Here is a 19,849-nt window from a genome sequence, read left to right on the forward strand (position 1 = left end):
ACGTCGTCGCCCAGACTACTGTTCTGGGCGCGCTAGCGGGTTCGGGTAATATCGAGGATGCACGCAAAGTGTTCGACGAAATTCCGCAGAGGGACTCTGTTGCTTGGAACGCGATGATTGCTGGTTACTCTCATGTGGGTCGATCTAGAGAAGCTCTAGAACTGTTTTCGTCGATGCAACTTGAGCGGGTTCGGATTAGCTCCGCGACGATGGTGTCGGTGTTGACGGCGTGTGCTCATTTGGGTGCGTTGGGTCAAGGTGAATGGGCGCATGCTTACATCCGGAAGAATGAGATCAAAGTGACTGTTGAATTGGGCACTGCGTTGGTTGATATGTACTCGAAGTGCGGAGATATGGAGAGAGCAATGCAGGTGTTTTGGGAGACAAATGAGAAGAATGTGTACACGTGGAGCAGTGCAATGAGCGGGCTAGCAATGAATGGCTTTGGTCGTGATTGTCTTCGACTGTTTCAACAAATGAAGGAGCAAAATGTTGAGCCCAATGGGATCACTTTTGTTGCAGTACTTCGAGGTTGTAGCGTTGCAGGATTGGTCGATGAGGGCCAAAAGCATTTTGATTCAATGAGCGGTTGCTACAACGTTGAGCCTTGGGCTGAGCACTATGGTTGTTTGGTTGATATATATGGGCGAGCAGGGCGATTAGATGAGGCTTATAACGTTATCAAGTACATGCCAATTAAGCCTCATTCTGGGGCATGGGGAGCTTTGCTCAATGCTTGTAGGATGTATCGGAATATCGAGTTGGGTGAGCTCGCAATGGAAAATATTATTGAGCTTGAGTCAAGAAATCATGGAGCTTATGTGCAACTCTCTAACATCTATGCGAGTTCAAGAAACTGGAAAGGGGTTAGTAATGTTAGGGAGTTAATGAAGGGAAGAGGAGTGAAGAAAGAACCAGGCTGCAGTGTTATAGAGATTAAAGGTGAAGTACATGAGTTTTTCGTTGGTGATCGGTCCCATCCAAGGTATAGAGAGATTGAGGCCCTGCTGGGAGAGATATCGAGGAGGCTGAGGCTTGCTGGGTACTCTGCAAAGACTAATGAAGTGTTGTTTGACATCGAGGAGGAAGAGAAGGAGGATGCTCTTTGTTGGCATAGCGAGAAGTTGGCAATCGCATTTGGGCTTGTTGCTTTGGAGGAAGGTGTGACGCTTAGGATTGTGAAGAACCTTAGAGTGTGTTGGGATTGTCATGATGCTACAAAATTTATATCGAAGGTGTTTGAGAGGGAGATTGTTGTGAGGGATAGGAATAGGTTTCATCACTTTAGAGATGGGAGGTGTTCTTGCAAGGATTACTGGTGATTTGGCTTGACTTGGGATTGCCATGCTACTGAGGTATTCTTTAATTTTATTTACGTTTACTAATAACTGAAAGAACGAGAGAGGGTTTTAATTTTGGGACTCCGATGAAGATTCTTTTACATTGTTGTGTTCGGAGGAGAACTCCTCTCTATTTATGGGCGTTCCCACTCTACCTGCGTCCCCAATAATCTGCCCCATATCTCTCTAACCACGTTCACTGTAAGACTTGATCTCCAACGGAAAAGATCCCACAGAATGTGAGATATTCTTAACAACCGGGTCTGGTTCTTAACAATTTGGCCCGTGAGGCCAAAACCACTTACATCTCCCACTTGGCCGAAAATGACCAAATACTTTCCAAGCTCACACTTCCACTATCCGTGAGATGTGACTCAGGATGTAATTCCATACTCCCACTATCCGTGAGATATATACACTTTTCACTCTATGTGAATAAAACGTGTACAACCATTATCCATGATCGTCTCCTTTCATTATTCAAGAAAGTTTTCTTGACTTAGATATTTCTAAGTCCCATCAAACCAACATGTTTGATGAATGTGTCTGCTGGGATACCCTTCGTCAAGGGATTAACAATCATGTCACTAGTAGGAATATAAGTCACACTGACTTCTTCTTTCTCCATAATATCATGAATATAATGATATTGTATCTCAATATGTTTTCCTTTAAAACTGTTTGCACCACTGTTGATCAAGCTGATGGTTGCTTGATTATCACAGTATATCTCAATTGGTCCATCCATCAAATTGAGATCCAAGTCCTTTAGGAACCATCTTATCCAGACTGCATGAGTAGTGACCATACTACAGACTATGCACTCAGCTTCTTGCGTGTATCTTGCCACACATCCATGTTTCTTACTGCCCCAAAAAATAGCTGCACCACAAAAAATAAACAAATGTCCGGAAGTGGACTTCCTGTGATCTTTGTCTCCTCCGAAATCAGCACGGAGTAACCAAGAACCTCAAGCGAGTCTTGCTTGATAAACTAACTTATGGTGTACAATACCTTTCAAGTACTTCAAAATCCTCTTAACAACCTCTCAATGTGCTGGACCAGGATTACTTTGATATATACTAATTAAACTCACCGGATATGTTAGGTCTGGTCTAGTACACAACATTGCATACATCAAGCTTCCAACAGCTTGTGCATACGGGACACGAAGCGGTTTCTTCCCTTCTCCAGGACATTGTTGTTTACACAACCGCTTTCCCATAACCAAATGTGTTGGCGCAGGATTACAATTCTACATTCCAAACCTTCAAAGTATTGTATGAAAATACCTTTCTTGGTTTAAACTTAACATTCTAGACTTTCTATCCCTAAGGATTTGTATAACAAGAACATAGGATGCATCTTCCATGTCCTTCATCTCAAATTTACTACTAAGTGCTGACTTGATCCTATTCAGCACCTTTATGTCATTTTCAGCTATATTGTAAAACTGCTGCCACTCTTCAAGACATATACACAGTTATCCAATTTATTTATAACAAAATCAAGTTGGATAATGGTATTGTAAAATTTGAGATACCACTGTCTAGATGACTATTTTAAACTGTATAAAGATTTTTTTAGTTTATATACCTTGTTTTCCTGTCCTTCAACCTGAAATCCCTCAGGTTGATTCATATATATTACTTCATTCAATTCTCTGTTGAGGAATACAGTCTTGACATCCATTTAGAAAAGTTCCAAGTCAAGATGTGCGACAATTGCTAAGATAATTCTAATAGAAGTAAACTTAGCCACTGGAGAATAAGTCTCCTGATAATCTATACACGCCTTCTGAGTAAAGCCGTTAGCAACTAATCGGGCTTTAAATATATCAATAGACCCATTAACCCGATATTTCTTCTTTAACACCCATTTACATCCTATGGACTTCCTATCTTCTGGTAAGTCACATAGCTCCCATACATTGTTTATCTCTATTGAGTCAAGCTCCCTTTTCATGGCTTCCAGCCATTGTTCTGATTCATGTGTGTTCATAGCATCCACATAATTCAAGGGATCAACTTGCTCATTTATGTCAATATCTACCGAGAAACATGATGGTTCACATGAATACAGATAATAATCATCCATCCATGCAGGTATTATTCTGAGTCTTTTATTACCATTAAGGCTGACAGGTTGGACAGGTTTAACTGGTTGATTTTCCATAGGTATATTCTCATTTAAGAGCTCATCTTTCATTATTGGATGATTTATTTCATCCACTATGTCCAGGTTATCGTTGGAAACATCATCTAAGTCTAGCAGAGGTAGTATTGCCTCTTGAACTTGTTCCCTTTCCTCTAGATTTTTTAGAAAAGTAGCATCTCTACTTTCAATGACCCCTTTATCTTCATGGAAGAATCTATATCCTTTAGATTTTTTAGAATATCCTATAAATCTACACTTTAAGGTTTTGAGATCCAGCTTATCTCTAACCTGATATGGAATGAGAACATGTGCAACACAACCCTATTTTCTTAAGTGACTCAAATCGGGTTTGTGTCCATTCCAAATCTCATATGGTGTTGACTCGACTGATTTTGTGGGAATTCTATTCAAAACATAATTCGCAGTCAAAATTGCTCCTCTCCAAAAATCCTTGGAGAGACCAGAGTGTGACAACATACACCTCACTACATTCATCAATGTTCTATTTTTTCTTTCAGCCACACCATTCTGTTGTGGCGTATAAGGCATAGTGGTATGCCTTTTAATACCATAATGAATGCAATAGTTTTTAAATTCCTTTGAGTTGAATTCTCCACATCTATCAGTTCTTAACATCTTAATATATCTTCCAAGTTTTCTTTCTACTTCTGTCTTGTATCTTTTAAAACATTCAAATGCTTCTGATTTTCTGTTTAAAAGATACACAAAAGTATACTTGGAATAATCATCTATGAAGGTTATAAATATTCTTTATTACCTCGAGTCTTTACGTTTAACGGTCTACAAATGTCAGAATGAACTAACTCTAAAAGTTCACTTGCCCTCTGACCTTCAGGAAATGACTTTCTAGTCATTTTTCCTATTAAGCAGTGTTCATAGGGTAATGTTCTTACACTTGTCAGATTTGATAATAAATCCATTTTAATTATCTGATCTATCTTTCTATTACCAGGATGTCCTAGTCTCATATGTCATAGATCAAAATCAGATAAAATACACGAGGAATAAAGCAAATCAGACTTCTTATTGCAAATTTCAGGTTTTACAACGGAAAGACAGAACAAATCATGTTCAGGTACAAACTTGCCCATATCAAACACTTTATTGTCTTTTCCAATAGAGACTTTATTATTGTAAAACCTAACTTCAAGGCCTTTTTTCAGGAGGGCTGGGACGGAGATCAGATTACGTCTTATGCCAGGTGTATAAAGCACTTCCTTGAGAATCATGATGTTGTCCCCAAGATTCAATATGTACGAACTAATACCTTCAACATCTAGGCAGATATTGTTCCCCATATAAATCCTTTGATCTCCCTTCTTCAACTCCTTGAAGTCGCATATCCCTTCCTTCGTCTTTGCAATATGTCGGGTTGCTCCCGAGTCAATCCACCAGCCACCAGCGTCAGTAGTTGCAGCATTGCACTCAATGACGCCGATGAACTCCCGCATATAGGATCCTCCTTGTTCTGGGCGTTTGGGACCGTCCTTGTTCTTTGGCTGTGGACAGTTGGCTTTGAAGTGGCTGAACTTCCTACATATGTAGCATGATCCAGGAGGTCATTTCTTACCGCGAGCGCGTTGCTGGCCAGGTCCTTTGAAGGAAGGCTTGACACGTCTAAACTGATGACTTCCTTGTGCCTTGCGGTAGTGAGCTGCATTTGCTTCTTCTTGCTACACAAGGTTCACATCTGAACCTCTTCGCCTAGCTAGTAAATCCTGTTCCATTGCTAGCTGGGCTGGCAAGTCAGTAACACGTTTAATGGTTCCATTAAGCCTAAGTGTTGTGGCGGTCATATCTAGTGATGGTGACATGCTATTCAAAATAGTTGTCACCTGTAATTTCTCAGGAATTTTAGATCCTGCTAAAGCTAGGTCCTTAGTCATGGCAATCATTTTGTTCACATGTTCGGTAACATTGTCGCCTTCTTGCATACGACATGAATTGAATCTATGCATTAAGAGCTGTATGTTCACATCAGAAGTAGTGTCATACTTCTCCTTAATTTCAAGCCACATTTTTCTAGCCGTATTATAGTTTTCAAAAATTTTGATTAAACTATCTTCCATGGACATTAACATCAAGCTTTTAGTCTTTTTGTCCTTAAGTTGCCACTGATCAAGCTCTCTTTTCTGAGCGACAGCGGGATCGTCACCAAGAGTTGGTGCAGAAACATCTAGGACACTATCTAGATTGTCATGGATAAGTCCATACTTTATTTTCCTATACCACATGTCATAATTGGAACCATTAAGGTGTTCTATTTTTGTCAGCTCAGAAGCAATCAACTTACTAGCCATGACGATTATAAAGTTGTATGATATTTCAAACGGAATGGATTAAGGTTACTAAAAAATAAAACTAACTTAAATTAATTGATACTAAAACAACTATGAATAAAAGGTTAAAAGTTGTACTGTAACTATAATAATAAAATATAAAAAATTTATAATAACAACAAGAATGTATACTTTTTTATTAATAAATTGGAATTTCAATAAAAGAAAACTTCTGTTTCAGAAACTTTCATCTGTATATATACAAGATTAATTCTTAAGGTAATAAATAAAATGTTAATTACAAGAGGCAAATAAATGGAAGTATTATTAAAGTTAAATCAGAGATTAATAAAAAATCAGAATCTACAACTGTAGCACTTTGATGAAATCTGCAAAAATAACAAATAGAGGATCCTTGTATGAATATTCAAGCAGATTATAGAATACTACTAGTCTAAATCAACAGGTAAATAACCACAGAAATATTTCTTTCCCTTTTTCAAACAGACCCCCAAAATAAAAAACCAAAATTAGAAGATTAAAACCCCACAAAAACACAAAAAAAGGGATGAAAAGGATCGATGCCTCCAACAGAAGTTTGATACTTACAATGGAAAAAAAAGTTTAGAGGGTTGCGTCCTGTCGGAGGGTGGCTACAGACGGGAGGCAAGTAGGGCCTGAGTTTTCTCGGGGAGCTCTAAGGAGGAGGTGCGGGATCTGGGGGGAGGCTGAGCAACCTAGGGTTTGGAGGTAGAGGGAGGCGATGGAGGAGAGGGATCGGAGGGCCGCGAGCTGGGCGGCGGCGTAGCCGACAGAGACGCAGATCTGGGCAACGGTGACTGTGGATATGACAGTGATGAAGGCGGAGGTGAGAGGAGATTTTTAATGGAATCGAAGGATCGGTGACTCTGATGCCAGTGAAAGAACGAGAGAGGGTTTTAATTTTGGGACTCCGATGAAGATTCTTTTACATTGTTGTGTTCAGAGGAGAAGAACTCCTCTCTATTTATGGGCGTTCCCACTCCACCTGCGTCCCTAATAAATTGCCTCATATCTCTCTAACCATGTTCACCGTATGACCTGATTCCTAACGGAAGAAATCCCACAGAACGTGAGATATTCTTAACAACCGGGTCTGGTTCTTAACGGGTCGGGTAACAATTTGGCCCATGAGGCCAAAACCACTTACAATAACATGGACACGTTAAGCAACAAAAGAAAATAGCACAACCATTTACCGAGGTAAAATTATTCATTTAATAGCTAGCATTATATTTGATCTTTTTTGAATATTTGCAACTGAGATAAGATTTTATTGTGAGAAAGAGGTATTTTGGAGATTTAGAGCTTCTGCTTATTTTTTTAGCGTGACGCTGACATGTCATTCATCTTACGTCCAGAGGCTTATGGACTCTAACCTTACATGTCAGGTGTGTAAGTTATATCAAGATTGTATGATTAGTTGGTTGCTGTGTGAAGCAAGTATTGGTTGTCGCCATGCTTGGATTTATGAGTAGCGAAGAACTTTCAAGATTGTAGGGTACCCTACTTTTTTGCATAAAAAATAATGTAATACAGAAGTCAAAGAGTAGCGAAGAACTTTCAAGTTCCTAATGTCCGGTCAGAACATCAATCGTCAAAATAGTTCATCTTATGAGGATGAGGAGGGAACCCAGTCGTTATTCACCGCACGACATTAGATACCTAAGTGGCAATTAGGTATCCATAGTTGTATTAAAAATAGGGGTTTTTACTGTTAGGTCCATTTGTTTACTCCCATTTATTTTTAAACCCACCCAATATTGTTTGTATCTCTAAGCCCAACTCTCTTTCTGTATTTATCTTTAAACCCAAATTCTAAAATACAATACATTTAGTAGTTGTATTTATACAGAAGCAAGGTAAAAGCCCTAAAATACCCCTTTCCCCATATAAACGTCTCTCTCCTCAAAATTCCTTTTCCACCGGATTCCTAAAAAAAAAAAAAGAAATCCCCGTCGTCGACTCCGTCGCCCGCTCCTGCCGCCGTGACCCAGATCTCGCCGTCGACTCCGTCGCCCGCTCCTGCCGCCGTGACCCAGATCTCTCCGTCGACCTTTTCATTTCCTTCTCGCCGTCGACCTTTGCGTTTCCGTCCCAGATCGACAGTCCCAGACCGTCGCCCGCCGCAGCTCGTCCCAGTCATCATTGCCGTCGAAGTCGCTGTTTCAGGTATTGATTTCTCACGAGCATTGGCTGGGTTGCCGTCGAACTTTTTTATTTTTGATATTTGGATAATTATTGGCTCTTAAACTCAATAATTTTAGCTTAGTTGTTGCGTTTATAATGTTTTGAATTCATGACTTTATAATTGAGGATTGGTATTGATTTTCTGCGTATATTCAGTCCCAATTCTGGGACATCTAAAGTTTGATGCAAATGTCTGTTATTGTACATATGTTAACATTTGATACATTTCACTGAGCGAGAAGAGGAAAAAATATCATAGGCTGTAAATAGGTTGATATAAAGCTAAAGCGTGATAATTCGAGTATTGAGATTGTCTGTTACAATTTTGTTTGTAAATATGATACAATTTTGTCTGTAAACATCTGATTCTGTAAACATTTGATACAATTTTGTCTGTAAATATGATAGACAATTCTATCTCATGGTTGCAGAAAATTCTATCTCATGGCTTTGGTGCGAATTCCATCGAACATTGGGTACTTCCGGGACCTTCAAAATCAGATTTCTACTTATTTATCGGAAGATCAACGAATTGCCCTTCGTGACACTCCATTTTATGGCTATTTAGATGTTCCAGATCTTCCAATGCAACCAGTTATAGTGGATTGTTTTTTGGGAGTATTTAATGTCGAAAAAAGTAGTTTCAAAATTGGAGGAAAATGGACCTCCTTTGATGTTGAAGAAGTTGGGAGAATCACGGGTCTTCCGATGGGAGGATCTATAGTAGACACGCGGTTTCATAGAAGTGATCGCGATACAATCTACAAGCTTGTGCTTTCATATAGTACCGCGGCTGAAATTGAAGAAGATAGTAAGCGTGTGACTAGAAAAGGAAAGAAGAAAATTGACGAGGGTAAGAAGAAGGTTGTGTGTGCTAGAAGAGATAGGATGGGTGAACTTATTAAGCAGATGGCCGAGCGTAGAGATCCTCTTTTGCCACAGTTGCTCGTGGCTTTCATTATTGGCTTTATATTATGCCCCCAAGCTAGTATGAGTTGTCCCTTGTTTGCATTTAGATATGCTGAGAAATTGGGCACTCTTAAGGAGAATAATTGGGCTGAATTAGTATACAATGTGTTGTGTACCGAGATGATTAAGGCTAAGAAAACCATCACTAAGAGATTTGAGGGAAATCGATCTAGAGGTGGTTATATGGGGGGTTTTACCTCGGTTTTGATGGTAAGTTAACATTTACTACATTTTAATGTCATTCTACATTGTAAATATTTAATTCATTTAGTCATGTTTATTGTTGAGCTAAAATTTTCCTTTTCTCACAGGTTTGGTTTTATGAGCTTGTGGGACAATTACGCCTTCGTGTAGGAGCAGAATCCCTACCACCCATCCTAAGCTTTCACAAGGGTCTGGGATCTTTACGGAGGAGTACAGTTCAAGATTTAATTAGAGGTCCGGCTAATTTTAGGAAGCATGGTGTTGAGTCAAGGGCTAACAAATTTGAAAAGAGACAAGCTGCCACTACATCCACTGCCCCTTCAAGATTGAAGAGAGAGAGAGAGAGGTATATATATTTCCATTTTTATTTTTATTCCATGTTAGTTAATTGCTCTCCATGATTTTTATTTGATGTTCATCCATGAATTGAACTTTACTTGGGTTATTTATGTGTAGGTAATCACCAAAGCTGAGTTGGATCAGCTCATACTTGAAAAACGGGTGGAATTAGACCTTCTGTTGAAGATAAGGAGGGACAAATTTGGTGATGAGGAAGAGGATGTGGATAGTGATGGAGGAAATGAGGATGATGAGGATGATGAGGAAGATGGGGATGATAGTGATGATGGTGATGAGGAGCGAAAAAATGAGGGGAAAGAGGAGGGTGCGGAGGGGGCTAATGAGGGGCATGAGGAGGATAAGGAGGGAGTTGATGGCGGGAATGAGGAAGATGAGGAGGGGAATGGTGGAGATATGGAGGAGGATGTCGGCGGGGATGATGAGGTTGGTAAAGACGTTGATAGATTGAATGTAGAGAAAGATGATGGTGAGGATGGTGGGAAGGATCAAGTGGGCATGGATTCAATGGAAGTGGATGACGACGCCTTTATTTTTAGCCCGCGCGATGTTGCGTTGATTGAAGACATGTGTAAAACCCCTTCCATCAAAAGAACAGTTCTCTCTAGATCTCGGCATGCTGGGCCATCAATGCGGTCTCCTTTTGTTCCACTTGTTAGTAGAAAAGGATGACCAATTTATCCGGGAAGGAAGGAAATTTATCCGGGAAGGAAGGAAGTACTGGATGAGGAGAGAGAACTACTAGATAACTTTTGGAAGGAGAATATGGTCGTGTAAGTATTTTGAATGATTTACTTATTTACTTTTCAACCTGTACTAAGTTTTTTCATTATTACATGTTATATATCCGTTTCATATGTAGTGAGACATTAGTGTGGTCATCTAGAGATGCGTTGATGACACGTAAAGTTGCATTGGAGTTACTTAAAGGAGAGGCAATTAGCTGTGACGTAAGTATCCGTTCTTTTCATGCTTCACACAAATATACATAAACACGCACACATGCACACACATTTAGAGTATTTTCTGTACTAGAAATCCATAGAAGCGTATGACTGATATTTGATACAATAACACATCTTATGCCTCCACATGCTTTTGATATTTGATACAATAACACACATATAGAGCACTGTACATGCTTTTGATATTTGATACAATAACACATCTTATGCCTCCACAATTTAAGTAATATATGCAATGGTTACTAATCTGAGGGCCGCATAACTGATAAACCATCTTGTACTGCAAGCTGAAATTATGTAAATATTAGTGTACACGTTAGTATATAACATGAATATTTACAAATTTATTATCTACATTTCAGGTTATAGCCTCCTATGTTGTCTTGTTAAATAGGTTAATGGAGACGTGTACAAACTATGCGAAGGACATACACATATGTAGTCCATGGGTAACCGTAAGTAGAAATCCAATCCGAGATTATAAGTAATATTCATAAGCTATATTAAATACTTACTCTTAACTTTCTTTATTTTTTTAGAGATGCATCAATGAAAATAATCCGTCAAGTGTGGATCGAATGTTTAAGCCAATAACGACAACTCGATTCCAAGAACTTGATAAGATTATTTTCCCACTCCTAACTTCATTTCATTGGCATATGTTGGTGTTCTTTGTAAAGGAGAAGAGATTTTATCATTATTCTTCCCTCCGTGGTTATATGTCCGATGCTAATGAGTTTAGGGTGAAGCTTATTTCTACCATTCCCGATGCTTGGAACTTAGATATTACTTCCTGTCAAGAGGTAGAAAGTGTTGATGTACCTCAACAACGGGGGTTAGTGTATTCGACTTATTCATATGTTCTTTTTTCGTTTGTGCTAACACTCACATAGAGACTACATATTGCGGGCCAAGAGTGTTATATTGATATTGCAAACTTTTGAACTTGCAGAAGCTTGGATTGCGGGGTGTTCTTGATGGCGTACATGTTTAGCCTCATATCCGGTCAACCAATTGCAATTGACCAAAAGGATTGTGCAAGACATAGAGCTCGTATTGTTGCTCTATTTCTATTTGAAGGTATATTTTCTATACGTGTAATGTTCATTGAAACGCTTATATCGAAATCTATTGTTCTTTTGATCCGCTTATATTTTGCTTTCAGGAAATCAACCAACATGATCCTCAAGACCAATTCCCCGGTTGCTACATGCCAATTGTGATATCCAATATTTTTTGTGTACAAATATATTTTGGGAATTGATTTGTAAAGTATTTGTATATATATATATATATATGCCAATGATGCAATCTTGTATATATTCCCCGGTTGTATACAGTTTTTTTGAAAATGCAAGTTTGGAAATGCAATCTTGTATATATAGCTTGTTTGGAAATGCAATCTTGTATATAGTTTGTCAATCTCCTTGATACGCAATGTTGTATATAGTTTGTCCGGATATGCATGCAACGTTTGTCAATCTCTTAAAAACTTTGTAAACTTGAATAGTCAATTCAAAATCATTGGCCAGAATGTTTTATGCACTGGGTTATTCTCTTAAACACTTTGTAAACTTGAATAGTCAATTCTCTTCACTGGCCAGAATGTTTTATGCACTGGGTTATTTATGACATCCCAAAATATCAGCAAGAACCCAAGTAAAAAGACCAACAAATGGGTCGACTCATGAAATTCACGAGTCGACCCATAAACCATGGGTCGACTCATAATATCAGGGGTCGACTCAGCAGAAACAAAACTCATGTTCCAGCACACTTTGTAAGTCGACTTATGACAGTTATAAGTCGACTCAACATGATGGATCGACTCATGGCTGTCATGAGTCGACTCAGCAGAAACAAAATGTAAACTACGAATCAGTTTGTGAGTCGACTCAATACTGATCACGAGTCGACTCAGAAACATGTACACGGTTTTCATCTAAGTTAAAAAAATTCTTAAAAAAGGTACAACTTTAGAAATAGTTGGTAAACATGATATCAAACATATTTGTGAAGAAATTTTGGAAAGTACATTTGACATTTGTAAAAGATCATCGTTTTAGCAAATAGATTAGAAAAACAAAGTAAACAAATAGGAGCTACGCTCCCCCTATCAGAAAAGATTTGACGACTTCCAGAAGGCTACAATTTGAGGACTTTCACGTAGAAGGTTACAATCTGACGACCTTCACGACAACTAATGAAAGCCCCAATGCAACAGCCTTCACAATCAACATCGGGAGTTACAATCTGATGACTCTCGTATTTTCAAGGAGCCAAGACGAAGATTACAAGAGGACGATCTGTGCAAAACTCTAGCAAAAGAGACTACAAATTGACGGTCTCTTCGTATTAGAATGCAAATATCTCTCAAACCGTAAGGAATTTGGTAAAACGGAGGAAGCGAACCAAAGCCTTTGGCTTGGTTCGGATGGCCCCGTCTCGTCGAGATAGCCGATTTTCATATATAATTCGCTCAATTCCGACGTACGGTTTGAAAGTTATGACCTGTTCTTCGCAGCAAGTCATGTTCTGAAGTACGTCTGCAAGACCAGACTTCGTCAGAACATTGAACTCAGTCTGAAGCTCGCCGAGCCCGCCTAAGGTTCGCCTCTGCATTACAGAGTCAAAGCGCACATGCTCAACTCTGCGTTTTCAACATCAAAACGCAGAGTTAATCTCTAAAATAGCACAACTGTGCGTTTTCAGCCGTTAACAGGCTCAACTCTGCGTTTTCAACATCAAAACGCAGAGTTAATCTCCAAAACAGCACGAACTGTGCGTTTTCAGCCTTTAAACAGGTTTTCAGCCTTTAAACAGGCTCAACTCTGCGTTTTCAGTCTAGAAACGCAGAGTTAATCTCTAAAACAGCACAACTGTGCGTTTTCAGCCTTTAAACAGGCTCAACTCTGCGTTTTCAGTCTAGAAACGCAGAGTTAATCTCTAAAACAGCACAATTGTGCGTTTTCAGCCTAAAACAGGCTTAACTCTGCGTTTTCCAGCAGACATCTAACTCTGTGACGCAGAGTTAAAGCACAAACGCACACATAACGTGCGTTCTTCAACAAACTCAACCATGCGTCCCAAACTCATGATGCAGAGTTGAATTTCAACGCACAAGCTACCTGTGCGTCTCCAATTCCAGAACGCATGCGGCCTGTGCGTTTCAAACCTTTGACAAAAGTTTAACTCTGCGTCTCAGGCCTTAGACGCAGAGTTAAGGCCCAGAACGTCGTTTTTAGCGTTTGACTCGTTCAAGCACGCAATGAACAGTTCCAGGAACTGTTTTTCCCCACGATTTGAAGGATTTTCGCCCCACTTAAGAGCGGATTAAGGGGGTAGTTACCACCCTAAATCCCCTATAAATAGTGGGAAACTCAACTGAGTTCAGGGCTTCTTTTTTTTGGGCAGCAAAGAAGCGATCTGCGGCTAGCTTGGGGATCGAATTTTTTATAACCGACTTTCGGTTCAAATCAACTCTTTTTCAAGAGTTCAAACTCGTTCAGAGTTATCAACTCGATCAGAGTTCAAAACTTGCTCTGCAAGTTCTTCTAAAACTCGTCAGAGTTATCAACTCGATCAGAGTTCAAAACTTGCTCTGCAAGTTCTTCTAAAACTCGTCAGAGTTATCAACTCGTTAAGAGTTATTTTCAAACTTGCCACGCAAGTTCTCCACAGCGTCAAATCGTGAGGAGAAGACATCGTTCCAGTGAATCAAGACGTTCGGATCGTCAACGAGAAGCAAACTCGACGCGAGCATTCGAGGGAGGCATCTCATCGCCACCGTGAAGAACCCCAAAGTTTCCGAGGAGACTAAAGCTTCAGTTGTAGCCAACTCATCTAAAGACTATCTCCCATGGGGGTTGCACTGTTCATACAGTCCCCTCTCTAAAGGAGAAGACTCAACTTCGACACAACGCCAAAAAAGACGATCCTCCAATCAGCGCGAACTCCGCGTTTATGAGCCTCAACATGAGCTCTGCATAAGCCAAGCTAAACGCAACCCTCAGGTGTGCGTTTCCCAGATAGAACGCAGCCTTCAGAGGCGCGTTCTAACATCAAAACGCAGACCTCTAAAGGAGTGGGCTCAGTTTATGCCAAACGCAGCCCTCAGTGGTGCGTTGTGCAATCAAAACGCAGCCTTCAAAACTGCGTGGATTTGGCAGAACGCAACTCTCAGAAACGCAACCGGCAAAGGTGCGTTTCATCAACAAAACGCAGACTTCGGTCTAGCGTTAGTAAAACAGAACACGACCCTCGTGTTTCTTCTTCAGAACACGATGAGATTTGTCGTGTTCAAAAAGATCAACGTGGACTCAAGATCCATGTTCACCAGGAGCCAGTCTCATCCTTTAATGGACAGGGGGTTCCATCTCTACCCTCACGCTCTGTGAGAGGTTCATTCCAAGTCTCTGACTTGCGAGAATTGCTGTCGATGTTCAACCGACCGACGAATATCGTTTTGCTCAATAATCGACGACATTCTCACAGGAAGAAGACTTTAGAGGATGAATACCTTGGAGTCACTTCTAACATGGTTGGCAAAGGGAGATCATCAATCCCTAATTCTGACGAGTCAGAGACAGATCGTTCTCCAAGCGTCAGAGCAATCACTAACGAGTTTGAAGGAATCTACCAACGTACTCGAACTCGAACAGGAGCCATTCCTCCTATCAACTATCGGAGTTTAGCCAGAGGAACTAATTCCGATGACGAACACTCAGCCATTGCGGAGTCCCAATCATCAAGCTCTTTCGTTGGGCATGAGAGCTTCGCCCACATGGCAGAACATTCTGAAGATCTTTCAAAGAGGGTTGATGAGCAGGAGGCCATGCTCAAATCACAGCAGGAGGCCATCGCCCTGTTGACTCAAATCATCACAGACAAGGCCAAGTCTCAGAAGACAGATTCGCCACCCAGGCAAGAACCCTCCCGGAGAAGAAAAGCGTCTTCGTCCCGACCTCACACAAGCAAAGGGAAGGGAAAAGTGGTTGATGATGCGGCTTCTGACCAAGAAGCCCACAGCCTGGAATCTTCCTCTGATGAAGGAAGAGAGAGTGAGAATGAGCAGAATCTTCAGTCTACCAAAATGGAAGAATTGGAAGCCCGCCTTAAAGCCATTGCTAACAGAAGCGAGCTCCAAGATGAGGGAGTTATCAGCCCCTATCCTGCCGAATGGGATGCAGCCCCTTATCCTCCAAAGTTCGAGGTCCCGACGCTACAAACTTTTGACGGCACGGGATCACCGAACCAACATATCTATCATTTCAAGTCACAGACTGGAAATGTGATATCAAATGATGCTATACTGGCTCGATTGTTCATTGGCACCCTCAAGGGAATTGCCTTTGAATGGTTCAGGAAACTGCCTGCGGGCTGTATCCAAAAGTGGGCGGATCTAGAGAGACTCTTCCTGTCAAGATTCTTTGAAGAGGATACAGAAGTCTCCATCCATACCCTTCTCTCTACTAAGCAGAAGAAGAGGGAATCAGTCAAAGCCTTCGTCAAAAGATTTTAAAATATGGCTTTGCGTTGTCCGACAGGTATGACACAGTCTACCCTAGTACAAACCTGTCGACACAATTTGCAAACCGACCTCCTAGCTCGAATAGGAGTTGCAGAATGCCGTTCTTGGAGACAACTAATCTCTCAAGGCGAACAGGCTCAAAAGATTATTGCCAGGATCAAAGCTGAAGAACAAAGTAGGCAGGATCAGCCCGAGCAATCAGACCAAGCCCAATCTTCTCCTGAGCAACTGAACCAGGCTCACTCTTCCCAGTCAGAAGGGAAAGATACTATGGTCACTGAAGTCAATCCTCTTCAGTAGGATGGCGGGTCCAACAACTATCATGTTAACAGTTACCTCTGATAGTCAAACTCATCAGATAATGGCCTACCTGGTGATGTGACTCTATTCCGACTTCATGGATAGTACCACACTAGGTGATGTGCCTTGTCTACCTCTTTTTTATTCCCCTGCTAAGTCTTCATCAAGACTGGGGGTTGGTTACTTGGAATCCACTGGATTAAGAGTAACGAATCTTTCACATCGTCGAGTTAACATTACACTTCTGACGATCATCATCCCCACAGAGTATGCATTCAGTTTGCATCACTCCAAATTCTTGTCACGTTAACAATACACCTCTGACAAAACCCACTTATCAATCCTCGTCAATAGGATGATAAGTCCCCAAAGTTGCTCCAATTGCAACACAAATCCTGTCACGTTAATACTACACCTCTGACAAAACCCACTTATCAATCCTCGTCAATAGGATGATAAGTCCCCAAAGTTGCTCCAATTGCAACACAAATCCTGTCACGTTAACACTACACCTCTGACAAAAATCCACTTATCGACTCTCTCCAATAGAGCGATAAGTCCTCAAAATTGCTTCCATAGATGATAGTGATGATGGTGATGAGGAGCGAAAAAATGAGGGGAAAGAGGAGGGTGCGGAGGGGGCTAATGAGGGGCATGAGGAGGATAAGGAGGGAGTTGATGGCGGGAATGAGGAAGATGAGGAGGGGAATGGTGGAGATATGGAGGAGGATGTCGGCGGGGATGATGAGGTTGGTAAAGACGTTGATAGATTGAATGTAGAGAAAGATGATGGTGAGGATGGTGGGAAGGATCAAGTGGGCATGGATTCAATGGAAGTGGATGACGACGCCTTTATTCTTAGCCCGCGCGATGTTACGTTGATTGAAGGCATGCGTAAAACCCCTTCCATCAAAAGAACAGTTCTCTCTAGATCTCGGCATGCTGGGCCATCAATGCGGTCTCCTTTTGTTCCACTTGTTAGTAGAAAAGGACGACCAAATTATCCGGGAAGGAAGGAAGTAATGGATGAGGAGAGAGAACTACTAGATAACTTTTGGAAGGAGAATATGGCCGCGTAAGTATTTTGAATGATTTACTTATTTACTTTTCAACCTGTACTAAGTTTTTTCATTAATACATGTTATGTATTTGTTTCATATGTAGTGAGACATTAGTGTGGTCATCTAGAGATGCGTTGATGACACGTAAAGATGCATTGGAGTTACTTAAAGGAGAGGCAATTAGTTGCGACGTAAGTATCTGTTCTTTTCATGCTTCACACAAATATACATAAACACGCACACATGCACACACATATAGAGTATTTTCTGTACCAGAAATCACATAGAAGCGTATGACTGATATTTGATACAATAACACATCTTATGCCTCCACAATTCAGTCATATATGCAATGGTTACTAATCTGAGGGCCGCATAACTGATAAACGATCTTCTGCTGCAAGCTGAAATTATGTAAATATTAGTGTTCACGTTAGTATATAACATGAATATTTACAAATTTATTATCTACATTTCAGGTTATAGCCTCCTATGTTGTCTTGTTAAATAGGTTAATGGAGACGCGTGCAAACTATGCGAAAGACATACACATATGTAGTCCATGGGTAACCGTAAGTAGAAATCCAATCCGAGATTATAAGTAATATTCATAAGCTATATTAAATACTTACTCTTAACTTTCTTTATTTTTTTAGAGATGCATCAATGAAAATAATCCGTCAAGTGTGGATCGAATGTTTAAGCCAATAACGACAACTCGATTCCAAGAACTTGATAAGATTATTTTCCCACTCCTAACTTCATTTCATTGGCATATGTTGGTGTTCTTTGTAAAGGAGAAGAGATTTTATCATTATTCTTCCCTCCGTGGTTATATGTCCGATGCTAATGAGTTTAGGGTGAAGCTTATTTCTACCATTCCCGATGCTTGGAACTTAGACATTACTTCGATTCAGGAGGTAGAAAGTGTTGATGTACCTCAACAACGGGGGTTAGTGTATTCGACTTATTCATATGTTCTTTTTTCGTTTGTTTGTGCTAACACTCACATAGAGACTACATATTGCGGGCCAAGAGTGTTATATTGATATTGCAAACTTTTGAACTTGCAGAAGCTTGGATTGCGGGGTGTTCTTGATGGCGTACATGTTTAGCCTCATATCCGGTCAACCAATTGCAATTGACCAAAAGGATTGTGCAAGACATAGAGCTCGTATTGTTGCTCTATTTCTATTTGAAGGTATATTTTCTATACGTGTAATGTTCATTGAAACGCTTATATCGAAATCTATTGTTCTTTTGATCCGCTTATATTTTGCTTTCAGGAAATCAACCAACATGATCCTCAAGACCAATTCCCCGGTTGCTACATGCCAATTGTGATATCCAATATTTTTTGTGTACAAATATATTTTGGAAATTGATTTGTAAAGTATTTATATTTTGGGAATTGATTTGTAAAGTATTTATATATATATGCCAGTGATGCAATCTTGTATATATTCCCCGGTTGTATACAGCTTTTTTTGAAAATGCAAGTTTGGAAATGCAATTTTGTATATATAGCTTGTTTGGAAATGCAATCTTGTATATAGTTTGTCAATCTCCTTGATACGCAATGTTGTATATAGTTTGTCCGGATATGCATGCAACGTTTGTCAATCTCTTAAAAACTTTGTAAACTTGAATAGTCAATTCAAAATCACTGGCCAGAATGTTTTATGCACTGGGTTATTCATAAACCATGGGTCGACTCATAATATCATGGGTCGACTCAGTAGAAACAAAACTCATGTTCCAGCACACTTTGTAAGTCGACTTATGACAGTTATAAGTCGACTCATAAACCATGGGTCGACTCATAATATCATGGGTCGACTCAGCAGAAACAAAACTCATGTTCCAGCACACTTTGTAAGTCGACTTATGACAGTTATAAGTCGACTCAACCTGATGGGTCGACTCATGACTATCATGAGTCGACTCAGCAGAAACAGAATGTAAACTACGAATCAGTTTGTGAGTCGACTCAATACTGATCACGAGTCGACTCTTGTACACAGGTTTCATCTAAGAACCTGTTAAAAAAAATAATTCTCTAAAAAGGTAAAACTTTAGAAATAGTTGGTAAACATGATATTAAACATATTTGTGAAGAAATTTTGGAAAGTACATTTGACATTTGTAAAAGATCATCGTTTTAGCAAATAGATTAGAAAAACAAAGTAAACAAATAGGAGCTACGCTCCCCCTATCAGAAAAGAGGCATGAATGAGGATATTCTTATGGAACACAAACATGATAGAGCATATGATCATCATATAAGATATAGGCTCACCATCAAATGTGAAAACACATAAATTCAACAGAGCCAGACTTACTAGTCTATTACATACCAAGTTCAACACATGTTTTCAAACCATGTCCAACATGAAGCAAAACAAGTGCAAGTTAGAATATTACATGCCAAAATAAA

The 19,849-nt window shown here is 40.0% G+C and overlaps 1 protein-coding gene and 1 long non-coding RNA gene across 2 annotated transcripts in view; both read left to right on the forward strand.

Moving 5' to 3' along the window:
* Nucleotides 1-5,145, forward strand: part of LOC109822501 (putative pentatricopeptide repeat-containing protein At5g40405) — a 5,673-nt gene extending 528 nt beyond the window's left edge. Inside the window, exons 1-3 of the mRNA XM_020388711.1 lie at nt 1-1,355; nt 4,471-4,593; nt 4,682-5,145. The exon at nt 1-1,355 is cut by the window's left edge and continues 528 nt beyond it. Of these exons, the coding sequence (XP_020244300.1) occupies nt 1-1,322 (1,322 nt within the window). The 3' untranslated portion in view covers nt 1,323-1,355; nt 4,471-4,593; nt 4,682-5,145. The remainder of the gene's footprint in view (nt 1,356-4,470; nt 4,594-4,681) is intronic.
* On the forward strand, nt 18,336-18,771 carry LOC109820470. The gene is made up of 3 exons (XR_002241864.1): nt 18,336-18,364; nt 18,486-18,613; nt 18,699-18,771. It is a non-coding gene; the product is annotated as an uncharacterized LOC109820470 (long non-coding RNA).

Source organism: Asparagus officinalis, chromosome 8, assembly GCF_001876935.1.
Source record: "Asparagus officinalis chromosome 8, Aspof.V1, whole genome shotgun sequence".
Lineage (NCBI taxonomy): Eukaryota > Viridiplantae > Streptophyta > Magnoliopsida > Asparagales > Asparagaceae > Asparagus > Asparagus officinalis.